The sequence below is a fragment of the Archocentrus centrarchus genome, unplaced genomic scaffold (genome assembly GCF_007364275.1).
Source record: "Archocentrus centrarchus isolate MPI-CPG fArcCen1 unplaced genomic scaffold, fArcCen1 scaffold_27_ctg1, whole genome shotgun sequence".
Taxonomy (NCBI): domain Eukaryota; kingdom Metazoa; phylum Chordata; class Actinopteri; order Cichliformes; family Cichlidae; genus Archocentrus; species Archocentrus centrarchus.
In genome coordinates this window covers 1,498,623-1,520,872 of record NW_022060257.1, presented here as the reverse complement: position 1 = coordinate 1,520,872, position 22,250 = coordinate 1,498,623, and the positions used below count along the sequence as shown (strand labels likewise).

The following is a 22,250-nucleotide window of genomic DNA, read 5'->3' as shown; positions in this document are numbered from 1 at the left end:
AATAAAATTGAATTGCACTGTAAATTAAGCTTTTTGTGTTGTAAATTAAGTGCACCCCATCTCTTTCCTTTACAGCAGTGCCCCCCACCCCCCTTTAAAGTCCAAACTCAGTGTAGTTTAGCTTATGCTAAGACGATAGGTTGTGAGCCTATGATCAACAAGATCTACACAGAGGAAGTAAAAGTCATAAAAGGTTTTGAAAGGTAAATCAGCAGAAGACCATCAAGGGAAGCAGCTGCTCTTTTCTTTGGATTTCCAAGGGTTTCTCATACCAGTCGCTTTCTGCAGTGGCCTGAGGTTTTGGTTGGTGTCAGCACTCCTAGGCTCTCTGTGTAGCTACTGAGCAGGTCAGCCAAGGCACACAGACCTGCTGTTGCCTGGGTCTCTTATTGCTACACAAACATCCTGCAGTGGAGCTGCAGGTCAGCAGGGACCAGCAGCTGCCCTTGTGAGGGGGGTTTATAGTTAAACACACCTGCCTGGGCACTAACTACACAATATGAACTGGTTTATATTCTGTGAGCATTTCTACTAAATAACCCTGTGTTCTGCCCCACAACCATCATGTTCCCCTATTTATTTATTGGTTTTTCATTTGATTTAGGCTATATTCAAAGGTCAAAGGAATCCCATATAAAACCACAAAGTCTGAATAAAAAAAGTGTTTTTGTTAAGAAATAACCGTGTTAAATAATTCAATTATAATTATCCAAAATAATCATGACTATGGTTTCCGCCATAATCCAGGTTTTAGCTTGTTACTTTGTAAATTCACCTCAAATGTATTAAAGAGCGAGCTGGGTTTTGTTGACAGTTGGGTGAGCTCAAACATTGCAATTTAAAAGTCTAGCAACCCTCCTGTGAAAAGAGGAGAATTTAAAAGATGTGTCATGCTGTCGGGACAGCTTCGAGTTAAAAAAAAAAAGTTCAGTGTTAACTGCATCTTCAACCACAGTCTCTCACTTTTAGATCTATTTATAGAAGAGGTAAAAGTGAGAAAACTCGGAGTTGCGGAAAAGAATTAAAGACAAATGTTCAATATTGAAGACTGTGTATATCCAGTTAGTATATACAGTACCAGTCAAAAGTTTGGACACAGTCATAAGTAGGGCTGCATAAAACGATTATTTTAGTAATCGAGTATTCTATCGATTATTCCAGCGATTAATCGAGTAATCGGATAAGAAATACTTTTTTTATTAACAGTTTATCTGCATATTTTAACTTCCGTACTGCAGTTTCTCGCCATGTGAACAAACAGCGGTGAATGGAGCAGCTACAAAGTTCTCTTTTCTTCACCTTAACACTTGCTGATCAGGTGCTTGATGAAGGACCTCCAGCTGTTTCACAGATTTAATGGTGGTTACTAAAAGAAAAAGCTGCTGTTTTGGACGCTGGAAAAACGTTTCCTTTTTCACTACTTGAGCTCACCGTCACAGCTTCGCCTCTTTGCGCTTGCGCAGTTAAAACCGCTGCCTGCTATGAGTGTTTTGAAAAACTAGCCATGGCGCATGTGTGAGTAATGTTGTAATGCTTTGTATTCACAAGCATTCTCGAAAATTATTTTCTACTGCAGTTCTATATTTAGTCACTAATAAGGGATTAAAGTATAAAAAATATTTTGAAGGAGCCCCTCGGTCCTGGGGGGCGGGCCTTCCGGTACCGAACCATCGCTAGTGCTAATGGCCCGCGCTCTAGCAAACCAGTTCTGGTAGCTACAGCTGAAGTAAAGACAAAAATAGCAGCTGAAATTGTCAGCGAGCACAACACACACAGACACACAGAGAGCAGTGGAGGCGTGGAAATGCATGTCAGCGACAGTTGCCACCCGTCCCGTAAAGTACGGAACACGGCATGTTACGGAGCCGTATTCCACAGAGTCCCGTAACATACGGGGTTCTGTATTTTACGAGACAGGTGGCAACTCTAGTGATGATCCACTCTGTGTTAAATGAAATCCATCGCAGCGACAGAGAGCTTTTTAGAATGTGTGCTTGTGTATACGTGAGTGATTCACACTCCAGTCCAGTAGGTGGCGGTAATGCAGTTCTATGTTGGTTTGCCAGCCCCCAATAAACCCACAAAAAAAACGTCAGCACTAATGCTGCTAATGCTAGTGAGGAGCGCCGCTTACACCGAGACAGCTGAGCGCTGCAGAGTTTAAACGAAGCATCGACACAGTAAATTTGTGTCGATAAATTTTTAGAATCGATTTAATCGAGTTAATCGATGAATCGTTGCAGCCCTAGTCATAAGTGTGTCCAAACTTTTGACTGGTACTGTAAATATACATTTTTATAGCGATAACTAAAAGATATCTACTGTAGATTAAAAACTAGCTTCATCCCATCTACAGGCACAGATGGGATGATGTTGCGAAGCTTGGACTGCAGGTGTCCTGAGTGTGGCCATCAGTGTGGACTCAGGTGTGTAGGTCTCACCCTGCAGACCTGCAGTCCATTGCTGCTGTCTAAACACAGCAGGATGCTAAAAATCAGCTTATCAATTCCACTTGACCAGGCAGTGACATACACTGAGTCAGCTGCTGGACTGAAAATGGAAGCACTTGCTTTAAATCTGTATACAAGCTCCTGAAACCTGCTTAGAAGGCCATATGTTTGACCTTTGCAGAAACAATATTCTGCCTTTTGGGGTTTTTCTTAAATATTTTATAAGCTTTTGTTGTGCATTCAAAAGGTCTGCAAAGTGCAAAGGGAGTTCAGCCTGCTGCTGAACTGCCTGAAACTTCATGTTGACAGTCAAGGCTTTTCCTCTATTACTTATCAGTGTCACCATGTAACATCTGCATTGCCCTCAAACAAAGAATGAGCAGCTACCTTGATGTCTGCCATTTTTAATTACTCACTAGAGTCACTTTTCCTAACTTTAACCCTAAAAATGTGTCAGCCTTGAGTAGAGCACACCACATGTTCTGCTGTTGGCTGCAAGAGAAAAAAAACGATGTCTTCACACACTCCTGGCATTTGAAAAACTGAAGACCCAGTGGAATACTTTTATTTTGATGGGAATCTCCTTATAAACAGAAAAATTAGTGCCAGCGTTTTAGCTTTGTCATATGCCCTGAGACCCGAGCCAGCTCAAAACTGCAGTGCCGATAGATTAAACTATGCAAACTTAAAGAGGTATGTGAAATCAATAATCACTGTCACCTTTTTATGCTACTGTGCAATCTGAACTTAGCTGGCTATTTTGTTACCATTCCTTGCAAACACATGAAAAAATACATGGTTACAATGGAAGCTCTTTAAAGACAATTTGGCCAGTGTACTCTGGAAAATACAACACTTAATATTGTTCACCACAGAAATATCACCAAATGCCAAGTAAAAACAGATGAACAGCAAAGATGCCTCCAGTGACATGATGCAGAGACAGAAACATCTGCAGCCAAAATCAATAATTCATTACAGATTGTGGTGCCTTTTGACACAGTAATGTTAAAAAAAAAAAAAAAAAAAGCCTTATAGACATTGCCCACAGGGTCTGACCCACATACAGTAGACACTCGTGTTCTGACAGATACAAGTGGTTATTACAGCTCTTTTGCCAAAGACTGGCCTGACCTAACACAGCAAATTGGCTAACAGTGTGCGTCCATTTTACATCACATGATTTGCAGATCCACTGCAGACAAATGCCACAGTATGAGAGAGCAAAAGAGGGGAATCTCATTAAGGCTGTTAAGACCATTAAGGGCACAGTTACAAATGTCACTCGCCTTTAAACAACCACCAACCCTGAAGGAATTCCCAGGGTCAATAACACTTGGATATTTATATGTCCACACGCAACAGCTGATTTAGCTAATATGAACATAAACAGGTTCAGCTAGTTCCTCATTCTGATACAGACTGAAAGATCTTATCATACAGACTGTCATCCAGTACTGTACAGAGCTGAAAACAGCTCAGATATTTTTATTACCAACATTTCCTTGTGTTCCTGAAACAAAAAGGGGGAAAACCCAACCAAAAGGTTATTGTTATAATTGGCATCAACCCAGAATTTTACTATTAGTGAACACCAATATATCTGTCAAACATATTTGTATTTCTTATGCTATATAGCCAATACTTTATAAGCCAATATCAGCTAATAATAATGTCCAGCTGATCAAACTTAAGTTAACATGGTCCTCTTTAATATTGAAGAAGACATATTTTGGTAATTTCCAGCTCCATATTTAGGTTAATCACAGGTCAAATACTTTCTAAAGTATATACTACACTATAGGATAAACTACAGAAGGCAACAAGTGCCACATTTTAGAGGGTACATGCAAACCACATTCCCAAACTCAAAAGTATAATTCAGTTCAATTCGATTTCTATAGCACCAAATCACAGCAACAGTCGCTTCAAGGATATTGTAAGGTAAAGACCCCACAATAACGCAATAATACATTTGGACCACTGTGTTACCTTAGAGTAACAGCTACTGGAGCAACTTTCTAACATAGAGACAGACATTCACACTCACATTTACACCTAGTCAATTTAGAATCACCAATTAGCCTTAATCCCATCCATGTTTTTGGACTGTGAGAGGAACCCAGAGTACCTGAAGAGAACACACGTAGACACAGAAGGAACATGCAAACGCCAGCCAGAAAGGCCCCAGGACCTTCTTGCTGTGAGGTGGCAGTACTAACCACCACACCACTGTGCTGCCCATATATTTGCAATAAGAAATCTAAGACAAAAAAGAGAATGGGCCCACTTCAATGACAGTGGATCTTGGTTAAGTTTGCAAATGTATCTTGTAAATCTGGGTAAATCTGATTTATGGTCACATTTTACGATGAGTTATAGCCAAATATGTTTTGTGAGGTCATTTCTGCTGTTAGCATTGACCCTTTGCTGCCAAAATCTAGTCAGTTCATCCTTGAATTCATGTGAACCTTGAACGGCCTCAAGGTATTTGAAGAGATATTCACACGGACATATGGACTGACCCCTGTTATTGTCAGAGCTACCAGAAACTGCCAGCAGATAAAAGCACATTTTGTAGAAGTCCTGATTTCAAGTAGTGATTGAAGAAGGATATGAGGATTTGAACATCTCTCAAGCACTTTTCGACTGAAACTATGTAACTGTTTACATCACTTTAAAAAAAAAAAAAAAAACATAACTTTTATTTACCAGGAAAATCTCATTGAGATTTGAAATCTCTTTTACAAGGAGTCCTGGCCAAGACTGGGAGCAATATAACAACTGAACAAATGAATGAAACAATATGAAAGTCTTCTTGGAGTAACTGTCAAATGTGCAATGATGTTTAAATGGAAGTTCTAAGACATACAACTCTTTTCTCCAGTGAGGCAAAACGCCACATTATATGAAGTAGTCTTTTTTACAGTCTAACCCAACCCTTAGTTTTGTTATGCATTTGTCACCCATTTATGATCTTTTGTGTTTCCAAACCATGGCTTAAAGTCTTTATATCGGGTATCCAACACACTCAGCACTCCTCCTGTGAGCAGAGGTCGCACCATTATCAGCAGTTCTGGTAAAAGGTGAGTTAATCTACAACCAGAGTTTGTTTGTGCTGAAGTATAGCTGTTTTCCCATTTGATGTACTGACTGGGACTTAGTTAAAGAGCACAGAGGATCATTTCACACTGAAAGCAGCCAGTATGATCTGAGGGTAAATCACAGTCCAAATGAAAAAAGTACTGGAAGGCACTTTAGGCCTCTTTTGATCCAACCCGAATTCCTCTTCCTGACATTAGCTGCTGGTGTCAATTTATAAACTCATTAGTTTGATCAAATGTGACCCTGAGTTTGAGGATACAGAGAGATAGTTATTCTGAACACAGCAAGGCTTGTTGCATGCTTTACTTTCTCCTTCTTAGAGGCTATTAAAGAAAGAGACTGACCTTCCATATGGTGGTTTTTTTTTTAAGTAGATATTCTAGTAAGAAGCTCTTGCACTTTGATTCTAAGGAACAAATGTGGAATTCTGGCATTTAAATTGATGTTTTAGAAAGCTCAAAATAGGCCCTTTTAAGCATCTTCCTAAGCTGTTGTGTCATCTATATTTGGCCAGCTAACCAGACAAGTGCACCAGCAAAAAAAAACAGTGACTCAGAAATGCAGAGAGCATTCTTAAAAAACACTCAGCATGTGTATATAGCATGACATCACAACCAGCAAAAATCTTCCACTTCCACTCAATCAAAATCCCAAACAGAGCCTCACAGAGGAGCATGCTGTCTGAGCTCTGGCTGTGAGCTATATGCTGTCCTGCAGTTACATAATGCTGCTTCACAGCAAAGCTCAGACTTAGTTGCACTTTGGTGTTTTATTATCATTGATGTTATTATTATAAATGAAAACCTCACCAGTTTTTCACTCCTGCTCTGCTAGTGTCAGGAAATGAGCTTAGAAGGCAAGCATCAACAAGCCTGGCACTATAAATCTGTCACTGAGCCCTTGGATTTATGAAACCACAACTGAGGTATAACTAAATGCAGGAGACTGCTAATAAAGGTCACCACTGCTGCCCCTATCACGGTCCTGTCAACCTCTACAGTGCTGTGCAAAAGTCTTGAGTCACCCCTCCTTTCTTTATATGTTGCTTGCTGAAGGTCTTTTTTTTTGGACATTGACTGCTTTTTCGCTCATTTTCACTCCTGTTCATTGTTAGTTAAAACTTAACAGTGTCCTATGAATCATTCAATCATAAAAAAGGCACCTAACTCAAGGCATGAACTAGTGCTGTGCTACACATGACAAAGAACTTGGCAAAGAACCAGTTTTAGGCACTTTCTTACTAGCAGCCTGTCACAAAAACACATAATTTCTTGCCACTTCCCTAGCTGAATCTAAAAATGCCAACAATAACACCATTTGACAGGCATAAAAATAGTACAAACAAGGTGATTCCCAAAGAGCTATTAGCCAAAAACCTGGCATAATTCAGCGTTATACAGTGGTACACACACATGCTTACATATACATTTTAGGTATACGTGTAACGCCTGTCACTCAAATTTGTAAAATTGTTCAAAAACTCCTAAATAGGTTCAAACCTTTTGAATATCACATTATGTCAGTAAGACAGGAGCAAACAATATACTGAGGCATAATGACTTGCATAGGTATCAATTGCTCTGTGACTCTAGTAGAGTTGGGCTGTGAGCTTTCTGCCATCAGTACAGTTGATGGTAAATTATTCCAGACCTTAATTAACATCCTGTAAGTCCAAAAGTTTCAGGAAATGTCACGTCCTGGGCCGTCTGCCCAATTCAATTCAATTCAATTTTATTTATATAGCGCCAAATCACAACAAACTGTCGCCTCAAGGTGCTTTGTATTGTGGGTAAAGACCCTACAATAATACAGAGAAAACCCAACAGTCAAAACGACCCCCTATGAGCAAGCACTTGGCGACAGTGGAAAGGAAAAACTCCCTTTTAACAGGAAGAAACCTCCAGCAGAACCAGGCTCAGGGAGGGGCAGTCATCTGCCGCGACCGGTTGGGCTGAGGGGAGAGAAAGACATGCTGTGGAAGAGAGCCAGAGATTAATATCAATTAATGATTAAATGCAGAGTGGAGTATAAACAAAGTAAATAAGGTGAATGAGAAACAGTGCATTATGTGAACCCCCCAGCAGACTAGGCCTATAGCAGCATAACTAAGGGATGGTTCAGGGTCACCTGATCCAGACCTAACTATAAGCTTGATCATGAAGGAAAGTTTTAAGCCTAATCTTAAAAATAGAGAGGGTGTCTGTCTCCCGAATCCAAGCTGGAAGCTGGTTCCACAGAAGAGGCGCCTGAAAGCTGAAGGCTCTGCCTCCCATTCTACTCTTAAATATCCTAGGAACCACAAGTAAGCCAGCAGTCTGAGAGCGAAGTGCTCTGTTGGGGTGATATGGGACTATGAGGTCTTTGAGATAAGATAAGAAACGCCCAGCGTTTTGTGTTTAATTTTTCCTGAGTTTTAGTCCCCAGTTTGTTTGTCTTGTTCCCTTTGTCCCTGTCTTCCCTGTATCTATGGTCTTGTGTCTGTTTTGCCATCTTATCCTTACTCTGACCTCCTGTGTTGTGACTAGTCTGCATCTGTCCCGGGTCTGTATGCCAGTTCCCCGTGTTTTGTCTGTGTGTTCCTTGGTTAGTCACTTCCTGTTTTATTTTGCCAGTGTGGTTTTCCCTGTGCTTTGTGTTTAGTTTTGCTTCCCCTGTCTTATTAGTTTCATTTGCTTCACCTGCTGTGCCCTGCTGTTTCCTCTTGCCCTGATTACCTATTGTGTATTTAAGCCCTCAGTTTCCTTTGTTCTTTGTCGTGTTGTTGTCAGTGTTCCTGTGCTGTGTGTGTCCCTGCGCCCTGGTTTTGTAATTATTTCTGGCACCTGTCCAGCTCCAGTATTTCTGAGTTTTGATTTCTCCTGTTGTCACAATAAATCCACCATTTTGTTGGGTATATCCCCTAAAATGTTCAAATATTCTATGGTGTATTTTCTATTTTTGCTTCAGTTTTCTGTGGAAAGTTAATGATAGAAATGATAAAATCGCTAGGAGGAAGGTTACAGTTGATGAGATGTCTGCTGGCAGTAAAGCCCATTGTGTTCCATGCCTAAAGGTAACAATGTCCCCTCAGCTTCTTGGCCAGGTGAGTAATTCCTGAACTAATGCTTAAAAATCTTTATATGATTTCTGCTGTTATCACTGTGACTTCAGCATACATGATCAAAGCACAGACTGCAAATATCTCAGCTCATTACTTAATGGGAAAGAAACCTAAAGCAGCAGGCCAGGGGGTCTGAAAGCTGGTTAATCCGGATAATTTACAATACTAAGCTCCTGAATGAGGCTAGGCTAGGCCAGCATGGTTAGCAGAGGCCAGGCTCAGACATCTCAGGAGGAGCGAGTTTGGTGTGTTACTGTGTGAAAGCCCAGAGCCCCGAAATAACCTTCCTGCCTCCACCTTCACCGTCATCCCACAGAGCTCTAGATGCAACATTTCAATCAGCATGAAAAACACATCCTGGACTTGCAACACAGGACTGCACCCATTAGGATTTAGTTCAGGTGATGTAAACCTATACAAGGTGACGTCTTTCTTGGGGCATGACAAAACAAATCCTCCACACGCTGTGGACAATGACTCAAGCTTCTGAAAAGCAGCAGCTTTCCTTTTCATGGTTAGAGGCAGAGAGTACAGCCGCTATTTTTATTGCATTCCCTACCCACACACGCAGCTTTCTCTTCCCAGTCTCAGTTCTTGTGACTGTAGGAAAGCTGTATACAAAAACCATTGTGTGTTCTTTGACTGAATTTGAGGAGTATTCGTGGGGGTAACATTTTCCCATCTTTAGGGAGGCCTGCGGCATGATGGCCTGTATCAATGAGCAGAACCATGATTGTGAATGAACATAATGTCTGAGCACAGCTGATCCCCTGAACATCTCGGCCCCATCTTTAGCAGATAACAAACACTAATTCACAGCAGACAGTCTGTTCAGGCTTGGCGTGCCACAGCAGTTGTGCAGCTAAAGATAGGACTTCTTTAAAATGCTGCAGTCAATTTCCAGGTACATCACAAATCTTCAAGAGGTCTTATTTCGTCCTGAAAATCCACTGTATGCAAAGTTTATACAAAGTATACAGTCAGTCTACATAACAGAAACACCTGAAAGAGTTTATTGAGGCTCAAAATAAATCTCAGCAGCCTCATAAAGAGGATTTGCTTCCAAGTTTGGATCACAGTGACACAATTAGCAATCTTATTTTTCCCCACACTGCAGAGTGCTTTAGTGGGCAGTTGGTCAAACACAGCAGTCAACTTGTCAATTCCTTCATTACTCCATTATTACACACTTTGAGCAGTGTTGGCAGCACATGTAGAAGAGTGGCATCAGAGCTGACCACAGTGCAGAGTCAAGTGGTGTCTTCATTGCAAACTTAACATTGCTGATAAGTTAACAATGATGCCATGATTTTACCTTTGAAATGCTGAGGAAAAAAAAAAAAAAAAAAAGGGGGAACCAGGACAACATTTCATCATCCCCACAATCTGAGATTGGATAACAACAAGTAAACTGAATACCAGAGCAGCTGACCTGAAAGATAAGATCATGGCTAAGAAGGCAAACTGGACCCCTCGACGCCGACTACCAAGACTATGTGAAGTACTCTCTGAAGACCTACTAGAAGATGCGAAATACAGACAATCCCTACCAGTACCATCACTGATGTATAACACAGCAGCAGTGATCCTTGAGATTCTTGGCTATAAGATGAACAGCAATAAGGAGCAGTACCCTCCATGGAAACAACAACTAGAGGCTAAGATCAAGGCAGCACAGAGGGAAGTTAGCCAGCTCTCAGAGTTGCAGAAGGGTGGGATGAAGAAGAAGGCAATGCCTAAGAAGTACGACAGGTTGTCCATACCTGAGGCCTTAGAGACTGCCAAGGAAAGACTCACAGCCTTGGCTGGCCGCCTGAAGAGGTATACCAGAGAGATAGAAGCCAGGAAAATAAACCGGATGTTCTCTACCGAACCATCCAAGGTATACTCTCAGTGGCAGGGGAACAATATGAGAACAGCACCCCCACCAAGGCTGGAGACGGAGCAATACTGGAAGAGCATATGGGAGAAGGGTGTGTCACACAATGCCAGTGCTCAGTGGCTAGTGGATCTAAGAGCAGATCACAGCAACCTTCCTGAACAGGCCCCAGTAACCATCACAGTGGCGGACATCCAAGAAAGAGTCTCACATATGAAGAGCTAGACAGCACCAGGCCCTGAAATGATTCACACCTACTGGCTAAAGAAGCTAACTGCACTCCACAAGTGCCTGGCAGCACAAATGAACCAGCTGCTAGAGGCTAAGACACACCCAGAATGGCTGACTGAGGGCCGGAGGGTCCTGATCCCCAAAGACCCCCAGAAGCGACCAGTCCCATCCAACTACCAGCCCATAACCTGCCTCAGTACAACATGAAAACTCCTGTCAGGCATCATAGCAGCTAAGATAAGTAGGCATGTGGCACAATACATGAGTGAGGCCCAGAAAGGGATAGGCAGAGAGATCAGGGGAAAAAAACACCAGCTACTAGTAGATAGAGCAGTCACTCGAGACTGTAAGACCCGACTGACCAACCTGTGCACCACCTGGATTGACTACAAGAAAGCCTACGACTCAATGCCGCACACATGGATCGTGGAATGCCTAGAACTGTATAAGATCAGCAGGACCCTAAGAGCCTTCATCAAGAACTCAATGGGTATGTGGAGAACAACACTAGAGGCCAACTCCAAGCCCATTGCACAAGTCAACACCAAGTGTGGGATTTACCAAGGAGATGCCCTGTCCCCACTGCTGTTCTGCATAGGCCTGAATCCCCTCAGCCAGATCATCAACAAGACTGGCTACGGATACCGACTATGGAATGGAGCAAATATCAGCCACCTCCTGTACATGGATGACATCAAGCTGTATGCTAAGAGTGAATGAGATATTGATTCACTGATCCATACCACCAGGATCTACAGCAATGACATCCGAATGTCATTTGGACTGGAGAAGTGTAGTCGGATGGTAACTAAAAGAGGAAAAGTAGTCAGAACTGAGGGGATTACACTACCAGAAGGCAACGCTGCAAACATTGAGGACACCTACAAGTACCTTGGAATCCCACAGGCAAATGGGAACCATGAAGAGGCCGCTAGGAAAGCTGCAACCTCCAAGTACCTGCAGAGAGTAAGGCAAGTCCTGAAGAGTCAGCTGAATGGGAAGAACAAGATCCGGGCTATCGACACCTATGCCCTGCCAGTTGTCAGATACCCTGCTGGGATGATAGGCTGGCCAAAGGAGGAGATGGAAGCCACTGATGTTAAGACAAGAAAGCTTCTTACCATGCATGGAGGGTTTTACCACAAATCCAGCACCCTGAGACTCTATGCTAAGCGGAAGGAAGGTGGCCGAGGACTAGCGAGTGTCAGAACCACTGTCCTAGATGAAACAACGAAGATCCATGAATACATCAGGAAGATGGCCACAAAGGATCATGTGCTTAGTGAGTACCTCAGGTAGCAGAAACCCGAGAAAGAAGAGGACAAAGAACAGGAACCATCATGGAAGGACAGGCCTCTGCACAGCATGTACCACCGGCAGATAGAAGAAATGGCTGACATAGAGAAATCCTACCAATGGCTGGACAAGGCTGGACTGACAGACAGCACAGAGGCACTAATCATGGCAGCACAAGAGCAAGCTCTGAGTACAAGATCAATAGAGGCTGAGTGTACCACACCAGGCAAGACCCCAGGTGCAGGTTGTGCAGAGATGCCCCTGAGACAATCCAGCACATAACAGCAGGGTGCAAGATGCTAGCAGGCAGGGCATACATGGAACGCCATAACCAAGTGGTCGGCATAGTATACAAGAACATCTGTGCCGAGTATGACCTGGAAGTCCCGAGGTCAAACCCCCAAGGGTGGTTTAGAACAACAGAGCTAAGATCCTGTGGGACTTCCAGATAAAGACAGACAAACTTGTAGTGGCTAACCAGCCGGACATCGTAGTGGTGGACAAACAAAGGAAGAAAGTCGTGGTGATAGACGTTGCAATACCAAGTGACGGGAACATCAAGAAGAAGGAACACAAGAAGCTCGACAAATACCAAGGCCTCAGAGAGGAGCTGGAAAGGATGTGGAAGATGAAGGTAACAGTGGTCCCTGTGGTGATTGGAACACTTGGGGCAGTGACCCCCAAACTGGGAGAGTGGCTCTAGCAGATTCCTGGAACAGCATCCGAGATCTCTGTCCAGAAGAGCGCAATACTGGGAACAGCTTAGATACTGCGCAGGACCCTCAAGCTCCCAGGCCTCTGGTAGAGGACCCGAGATTGGAGGGCAAAATAGACTGCCCGTAGGGGCGTTCTGGGATTTCTTTTTTTTTTTTTTTTAACATATAAGTAAATAAGGTGATCTGTTAATTACTTCCTAAAATGTATTGGCATCAGCCCCAAAAATCCCCAGTCACTCAGATTTTAGTTAGAATCTCCACCTCAAATCTATTGTTGTGTTACAACTAAACATAGGCACAAGCTTATGGCACTCAGTTAAGTCTTTAATACTTTTAATGTTTCATAGCAACAGAAAGAGCACACCACTGAGCCAATGGTGGACTCCCATCTGAAACTCATTAACTAATTTTTAAAAAAAATGACTAAAAATACTGATAAGATGAAATCTTATCTATGTAACAGATTTCTCTTGTCTGGTGTATAAAACCTTAAAATTATTATATACTGAATTGCAAGTGTTGATGATTTGATTCACTCTCATCACTTATTGCCAGACAGATTGAATGGTTAGATGCAAGTATAAAGTTGTCAGCAAATACATATGAGAATCATATCTTACTATAAGCAACAGTCTAAAACTAGGCAAAATACAGGAGTTTGCAAAAGTTGGCATTCTTTTCATTTGCCTCCAGGTAGGCCAACGTTCTTGTAATTTTTTTTAAAGTGGTCTTGACCATAGGCTGTTTTTTCCACTCAGTTTCAGTCCAGTGCTTGTACCAGACCATTTTCAGAGGTTTCTCTTTCTCTCTAATTTTTTTTTTGTTAAGCCACTTAGCACTGACGCATGAATCACTCAAGCATAAAAAAAGGACCCTAACTCAAGGGATGAACCAACTGCTGTGTCTGCACGTTGAAGACAACTTAGCAAAGAACCAGTTTTACATTGTACCTTTAGGCACTTTGTTGCTATCAGACTGTTGCAAAAACACATCATTTGTTTCCATTTATTTTGCTGAATCTACAAAAAAATGCCAAAGATAACACAGACAGGCACAAAGCAATATTTTTTGTACCAACAAGGTGATTCCCAAAGAGTTATTAGCCAAAAACTTGATCAACAGCATCTAACATTTCCATTCTTAAGGAAGGGAAACAAGGTGAATAGGCTGAGGTTATTACATAAGAACTGGACTGAAAATCAGTGGCAACAGGTCTGATGGAGTGATGAATCCAAATGTGAAATTTTTTGGTTCAAATCATCAATATGTAACAGAAAAGGTGAGGAGAGACATACAACAGTGAGTCTATAGCCATCTGTAAAACACAGTAGGGGCTCTGTCATGGTTTGGGGCTGCATTTCAGCTGGTGAGAATCTTGTCCAAACGGATGGAATTACGAAAGCAGAAAGACCCATCAGATTTTGATCCATCATGCAATACCATCTGGAAAGCATCTGATTGGCAAAAGCTTCATTTTTCAGCTTGACAACAATCCCAAACACACTGCCAATGCAGTAAAAGGGTACATGCACTGAAAAAAAACACACAATGAAACACTATTAGTCATCAACTGGTCTCCCCAGAGCCCAGACCTCAACATTATTGAAGCAGTGTGGGATTATCTTGACAGAGAATGGAACAAAAGGCAGCCAACATCCAAATAAAAACATTGAATGTCCTTCAGGATTCCTGGAGAACTATTCTTAAAGAAATTAAAAGAAAGCTGCCTAAGAGAGCGTAAGTTATGTTGTTTAATAAAAGTGGTCATACCAAATACTGACTTTCAAGCTTGTTAGAACTCTACGAACTCTGTTTTTGCCTTGTGTACTATATTACCATTTATGTCTGCCCTATTTCCCATTTTCCTAGCAAAATACAAAGAAATGACTCATTTTGCTCAGTACTGTAATATTTTCAAAAAGGCTCACCCTACACAAAATACAAAGTCATTGTATTGCACTCAACGCACTTTCTACTACAAACCTTATTCATCCATTCTCCCACATTCATACAATGCTTCCACTCGATGCCTTTTAAGCACTTGATCCAATATTGATGCATACACTCACACACCAATGGACACATCGGGGGCAACTTGATACTTTGACACAAACTGGAAGAGCCAGGAATCAAACCACTAACCTTCCAGTTAGTAAATACAGCAACCTCTGCCCCTGCCTGAAAATGAAGTTTTGGTTATGGAGACAGCAAAAAAAATGTACTTACTAATAAATCTGACTTTTTTGTTTTTTGGACAATTTGAGGACTGTGAAACAAAACAACAACAACACATCGTCTGGCAAAGCATTCTATGCCAAATCCATTGATGTAGTTGCCCATTTACACATACAGCAGTCAAGGAGCCTTGTTTCAGACCAAAATAACTTCAGAGTTGACTCTCTCTGTTTTGGTCTCCACCAAGAGAACAAAAAAACAACAATTAACATCATCTTTAGCTGATAAATGCTTAAGCAACTAGTGATGTTGTTCTGGGCAATAAAAATATCTGTCTATTTCTGCTGCTCACTTTTGATCCAGGCAGTAAAGCTGAGAGCTGTACAACCAAAACAATGAACTGAAAGATGCTAAAATGCAGCCTCACCTGTGTGACACAGTAAAACTGGTTTCAAATTACCAGCCCCTCTTACATCACATACAGTTATTTGAGACAGTTGATATGAGCATTTTATACCACAGTTAGGCAGAAAAACAGTAAAGCTTATCTCATTTATTACTGAGACATAGCACAGAAGACAGTCACATCTCTGCAGTTGTGTTGACACAACAAACAAATTGACTTTTCTGCCAGAGGCTGCCCTTGAGGGCAAACAGAGAAAGCAGCCTTACCTGTCACAAAGGGGGTGCACTGCACCGAAGGAGTCGCAGGAACAGGGCAGGCAGCCACTGGTGCCATTGGTGAAGTACTCCTCCTCACAGTCCTCACACTGCAGACCAGTGTAGCCCATCACACATGAACACTGCCCCGTGCTCTTGTCACAGTCGTCGGGATCCAAAATCCCCTCAAAACCACTGCTGCAGTTACAAAGGATCTCTGAGTGAGGGGAGGATGGGGTGAAAAGGGAAAGACAAAGAATGACTGAATAATGTATGAAAGGTAACAGCAGTAAAATACATATCAGGTGCATATTGGTATTGACCACACTTAATAAAATGATAGCCACTACAAGTCCACTATTGCACTAACTCATTTTGTGTTGTTTGAATATTTGAAAAGCTATGGCAAACATCCACAATTGCAGTCACATGTAAGTGTGTCGAACATTGGTTTTCGAAACTTTTTGTCATGCCCATTCAACTTTTTTTTACTCTGGTCATCCAGCTTCACCCTGCTAGTTCTATACTTGTCCTTTTTACTCCCTGTTTGTTTAGGTCTAGCAACAAAATGACTTTGATAGGATTAAGTTAAAAAAAACCAAAAAAAAACCATTGCGGTTTGAGTTAAAATACATCCCTTCACTGCGTTACCCACATCTGACACGGCAAACATTCCCATCTGCAACAAGCTTCTTTGCCATTTCCTTGTTTACCACAGTTATGTGTCCCACAACAGTAGCAAACACCAGCAGATTATATTTGCCTGCTGTACCATGCCATTAACTTTAGATACTGAGGGGTCAATGAAAGTCTATGGGACTACGCCACACACTGAAAGATGACACGGTGGGGTATCCATTGTGTTACAATGTGAAACTTCAGGGTCCTGACCAAGGAGCAGTGAGCTGGAAACAGCTAACTTGGCTCTGCCTAAAGGTCACAAAATCTGTCCATTAACTTTCCAAGTAACACATTACAGCTCACCTTTTTATACATATAAAAGCCAAAGAATAAATGCATCAATTAGCACTCAATTAATCAGTCCCACCATAGTCTTTACCAATTCCCTCCATACCATCCACGAATTAACTTGCTACCATCCACCAGGTCATCAGCAGGCTGTTTAGAGTCAGGGTTAGGGTTGGGTTTTGTTTTGGTCACACGCAAAATAAAAAAATAAAGACTAAAAGACGTTACCTTTGAAATGAAGTCTCATACATTCATTTTGGCTTAACAGTTTTTCTGTTAAAAGCTTTTTCTATTTGGGTGATCCAAACAGGTAAAAATGCTATAAAAGGAGCATTAACTAAACCTACACTAAAGTTTAAAAGTAAACTCTGAGTTGATTAACGCAACTTTTAGTTTCCCATTCACAACAATTTCCACAACAGCTGATCAGAGTGTGTTCAGTCAACTCTGAGCATGTCCACCTTGAGTTAAACACATGCATGAATAGAGAAAGCAGAGCCTCAATTTTAATTCAGTGGACCAAGGAATATGAACATGTGTCAGTCCTACGGTGATAAAGTAAATAAACAGGAGGAAGAGGAGTCAGATTTCAATCAGCTTGTGCCATTCTGTCGTCGTCATAGAAAGTCCAAAAGTTTGATATACCCAACTTGAATTTTCATTAGATGAAGCTGCAATTCTAATTTTACATTTGATTATTAAATCTAATTATGTAACAAAATGCAGGAGACAGAAACTGAACTCAAAATATGGAGAAACAGATCACACACAGTTTACTCATGGAACTGTGGTATTAGTTACACAGATAGCAAAAGACTTTAGGCGACGCTGGCCTCGAGACAGTTTTTTATTGAATAAAAACTGGTTTTGCAACAGTTTATGACCATTTTCTTGTTTCAATAACTATTCAGTATAAATTGCATCTACTGATGGAATATACCAACCTCACTATTTTACTGAAAATTTTATTACTTCTGCCATTACTGGATAAAAATACTTCATGAGATTTACAGAAAAACTCAGCTTTAATGTTCCCCAGTTTAACCACTTCTAATCTGATCTAATCTCAGCCTTCACTCTCTTACAGCCACAGCAGAGATGGTTTACTGAGTTACTGTTAACAGTAAGGGTTCAGTAACAGTAAAAAAATAAATAAATAATTCAGGGCGGCTTTCCAAGTGTTTAACAAACACTTGGAAAGCAAAAATGGTATTAGAAATATCTAACCTTTTATAGAGTTTAAATATTTCAGTATAGTTTTGGCAGGATGAGCTGGTTTAAATAAGGAACATAGATCATGTCAGGAAAAATTAAGCCATTATAAATGGATGAACTGGGAAATGACCAGAGCTGAACGGGATCTGGGCCTGATCCAGTCCAAATCCGTGATCCTTATCCAATGTGGATCTGTCCTGCTGTGCAAGTGGACTCGGACATGGTTTGGTGAGTTGTTACGGAGCCTATGATAGCTTTGGGCTGATCCGGTTCTGGGTGAACCCACTGAGGCTGATTTAGGTGCTTTTCAGTGGAAAATATGATAAAGGTTAAGGCTCTGAATTCCAGACTCTGTACCTTTCAAATGTTGTTTGACATCATTTAATGACCAAATCGCAATCTGTGAACAAATTTCAACATGAAATGTTCAGATCACTGCAGCTGCATTTACAACTCACTTTAAAATATATTTAGTTCCCTTTTAGAGCCTTTAAAGTTATTGCAGCCTCATTGTCACTCAAATTTTCACATTATCGCCAAGATCCCAACTGTGACAGCCATTTTTCCATTAGTGTGACCATTTACAACATGACAAATGATTGATTCTTAATCAGTCTGTGTCTAAAGCATAGAGATCATTTTTAATTAAACAGTGATTGCTACAGTAAGGTATTGTAAATGTTTGCAGCTGCATTACTGTCCACAGAATCAGAGTTAGAAAGATGGAGACTGTAGATTTTATTCTGAGCTGATAAGAAATCTGCGACGTATTTGTCGTCTCCATCCTTATATACTGACTACTGAGTGATTGAAAAAGCGCTCATGATAAGGACAAAACAGTAATGTACTGATGTCTAACTGGGATTTCAGAGTTTGCAAAAATGCAAACTTCTGTATGATAATAACTTTATGAAGGAGGAAAGAAATCGGGGTGTCGTGCAGTTGGTTCAGGTGCAGCAGGAGGGGAAGAGTCCGAGAGAAACTCAGAGTTTATTAAAGAAAACCCGCCAGTGAGCAGATTTAGTTCACAGAGTCTGTTACTGCGGTGACTGACTTTTTGAGTTTAAGTTAACTCTCTTTCTGGAACAGAAACCCTGGTGTCTCCCTCATCTCAGGATTAATGATCTCTGAGTCATTAAACTGCTTCCTGATACAGGCCCCTGTTGGCTGTTAAGAAGTTGAGTCCATAAATCCAAAAGAAGACCTGGATCTGGATAAGTTTGTCTTGATGTTCAAGATAACATCACATGGTATCTCAGCTGTTCTTATCTCAATTTACCACCAGCTGGTAAAAATGTTAATGCAAATCAATCCATAACAACAGACTGACAAACCAAATCAATCACACAACCTCCATGCAAGTGATTATGATGATAAAGTTTACAGACAGAAGACGATAAAATCCATTGTGTTCCATGCCTAAAGGTAGCAATGCCGCCTCAGCATCTTGGCTGGATGAATAATTCCTAAGCACCTGAACTTTAAAGCCTTTTTTATAATTGATTATGTTTTCATTGTCAGTGCAGCATTGCTACAACAGTGAACACAGCTAATGGGACCAGTGGAAAGTGTGATGCACTGTGTTTTGGAAAAAGCGATGTCATTAGTCTAGCAAATGTAATAAAGCTTTACACAGACACCTGCCTTACGCGCGTCTTAAACTTAAACTTGCTCTGCTCAGTAGTAGGAGGGAAATTTAGTTTGAAAGTGGACAAAATGTGAGCAAGCCTAGAAACAAAGACACTAGAAGCTGCCCTGGCTTCCACCATAAATCACTTTAAGCTGTCTAGTCTATCCACAGCCCTCTAGCGGGAGCTGCCCACTACATTGTGCTAAAGGAGTACAGAGAGTTGTTAATTCTCTTTGCTCAACCAGATTTCTCAAAGGCAACCTTTTCATTCCTCAGCCGCTTCTCTAACCGCAAATATATTGTTTTTTTTTTTTAAAGCAAGATTCACTTATGCTTTAAAAAAAAAAAAAAAGATTCTCATCTCTCGTAGACTCAGTCTAAAATAAAGATGATAAACTAAGTGTGCAACTGTGCTGCATATGAAGGGGTTCTGCAGAGGATGTAATGACAGACATGTGGATGAACCCATAGAGTGCAGAGTGCCAATCTATTATTCATCTGATCTCAGGCTAGGTGTGGCGACTGAAGGCTCGACTGTTTGTCTCCATTCTGTGCTCAGCAGTGAGACAAAGAAAACAGACAAATAAGAGAGCAGGAGCAGCATGTTTTTATATGCGGTGTGCGCATAATACCTCAGCTAGCAATAAGAGAGGAAAGGACAGCTGAATTTTAATGCATTCCTGCTCAGGCGTCCTACTCAGATTATACTCCTCTTCCACTGCTGCTTGGAGTTTTATGTAACTAATAAAGGCCTGTGGTTACGCAAGCTTGTTGAATACACAGTCAGGGCCTTTGCTACAGCAATGCCCGCTAAAGAACTGTCGACCCTGATCAAGCCTGAAAATGTGTGAGATCCAGCGAATGCACATCACCTCTAGCACACACACACAAAGTTCATTCTTAAAACCCAGTTTTCTCTAGGTGTGGGATGATTCTGTGAAGCCACAGCGACAGGTTTGATTTAGATCGGGCTGGATCCGTGTCCAATGAGGAAGAGAAAGAGAAGAGGAACCAAGGTTCATTTTTCTCCTATTTGACTCGCTGTGAAGGCTTGTGACAGCATGGCTGCTGGTATTTAGCCACAGGCAGCGAAAGACTGTTCAACGGGAAAGAAAAAAGAAACTACCTTGTGTCTTGCCTCACGACGGTGAAAATCACTGTGCTTTCAGCTTTTTTTGGAAAATCAAAACACATTATCTTTCATGAATTACTGAGAGATATTTCAAAGTAAAACTGTGGAAAAACAACACACGGTATCGGTCTGTAAGGCCTCTGCCCTGCGAGAGAATGTACAGAGGTACCTGAGCGAGGCGTTAACCCAAATGATGCGATGATATAGTGTGAGTGGCCTTTACGCTACAAGAACAGAGAGTGCTGAAGCTTTTGAAGATAATCTAAATAAGGCCAGCTGAAGTTTTCATTTGTGACCTCATATGTACGACAAAGTGCAGCAAATGACTTCAAAGGAAAAATGGCTAAAAATGCCACCACCAAGCTCTGCAGCACTAACACAAAAAGGATCCAGGTAAACTGGTTGCAGTTTGGTGAATCTACTGCTTTTCAATTGGATTTTAAAGTGCATCTGCTGTGATCACTTCCTGCTCCATTTTTTTTTTTTTTTTGTCTGTGCACTGTACTGGAGTATAAATCACAGTTAAAAAATAATCTTTATTTATCTTATACAGGGCTTGGGCGCAGCAGAACCTCAATTAATCCACTCTCTGAAAGCCGCTTTAGCTCTCTTCCTGCACTCTTTAAGCTAATTTTTTTCTGATTGGCTGTCCATCATAAACAGAAGGTCTGAACAGCAGATGGGTGGGGTTTCTGTGCTACCAACCAAAGTTCCAAATTTTAACTTTGTTTGTTACTTATATAGTCCTAAATGTTTGAATAGTTCTTCCTCAACATTAAAGTGCACTTATTCTTGTTTCTAGTTCCATGCTTCATGTTTTGACTCTAGTAGTTTTGCATGATTTAAGGTTAAAAATCATTCTTATTTAACATATACTAGGCCCTGGCTCACAGTTCATTCTTTAACTGAAGCAAGCTGTTTAGTTTCATTTGCTTTAAGCCATCTTTCTTCTGATTGGCTGTTCCTCATAAACAAAAGGTTTATGAGGCTTTCGTACTCACAGCCAGAGCTGTGGCAGATGACCATATGAGGAATATTACAGAGCGAAGAGTAGAAAAATCTGTGAGTGTTTAGAGCGGTCTGAAGCCTGAGCTTTTGGCTCACAAGGATTACTTGTACATACACTGACCTCATTATTTGAAACATCACTCATGTTTAATATGAGCATCCAGCATTGAAACAGTGTACATATGACAGAAAAGGAGGTAAAGCAAAAATGGTCCAGTTCAGAAATACAAAATTACCACCTCAGATAGAGATGCCAGCCAGCAGACTAACACCCCAGACATTCTGTTTTACATACACATTATAAAAAGAAAAAGAAACTGGAAAAATCTATACATTTTTTTGCAAACAATTGATTAGTCATTAGAATTTTTTCTTGTTCATATGCCATTTTACTGGCCAACTTATCTGTATGTGTACATACAAGCTTGGCCATAACATTAAAACCACTGTTAGGTGGCTTGGATAATGTTGACGTCGATGTTATTTTGACATAGGCCACCCACCAGAACACTGTTGCGGACCAAGCAGACCCCCGTGCCTCCATCCCCCTGTGGCAACAGCCTGATTGTGGCAGCCTCTTGGCTTGAGGAACAAGACTAAGACTCCAGGGTGTTTACACGGCCTCTAAATTCTCACAGGATCCCCTGCTAACATGCTGGTGCCTGACAACACAGAACACCTCCA

The 22,250-nt window shown here is 41.2% G+C and overlaps 1 protein-coding gene across 2 annotated transcripts in view; it reads right to left on the bottom strand.

Moving 5' to 3' along the window:
- The window catches only part of si:ch211-158d24.2 (multiple epidermal growth factor-like domains protein 9), a 49,078-nt gene that overhangs the window by 24,618 nt on the left and 2,210 nt on the right, over window positions 1-22,250 (bottom strand). For both annotated transcript variants that reach the window (XM_030723817.1, XM_030723818.1), the window contains exon 2: window positions 15,625-15,829. In XM_030723817.1, coding sequence (XP_030579677.1) covers window positions 15,625-15,829 — 205 coding nt within the window. The remainder of the gene's footprint in view (window positions 1-15,624; window positions 15,830-22,250) is intronic.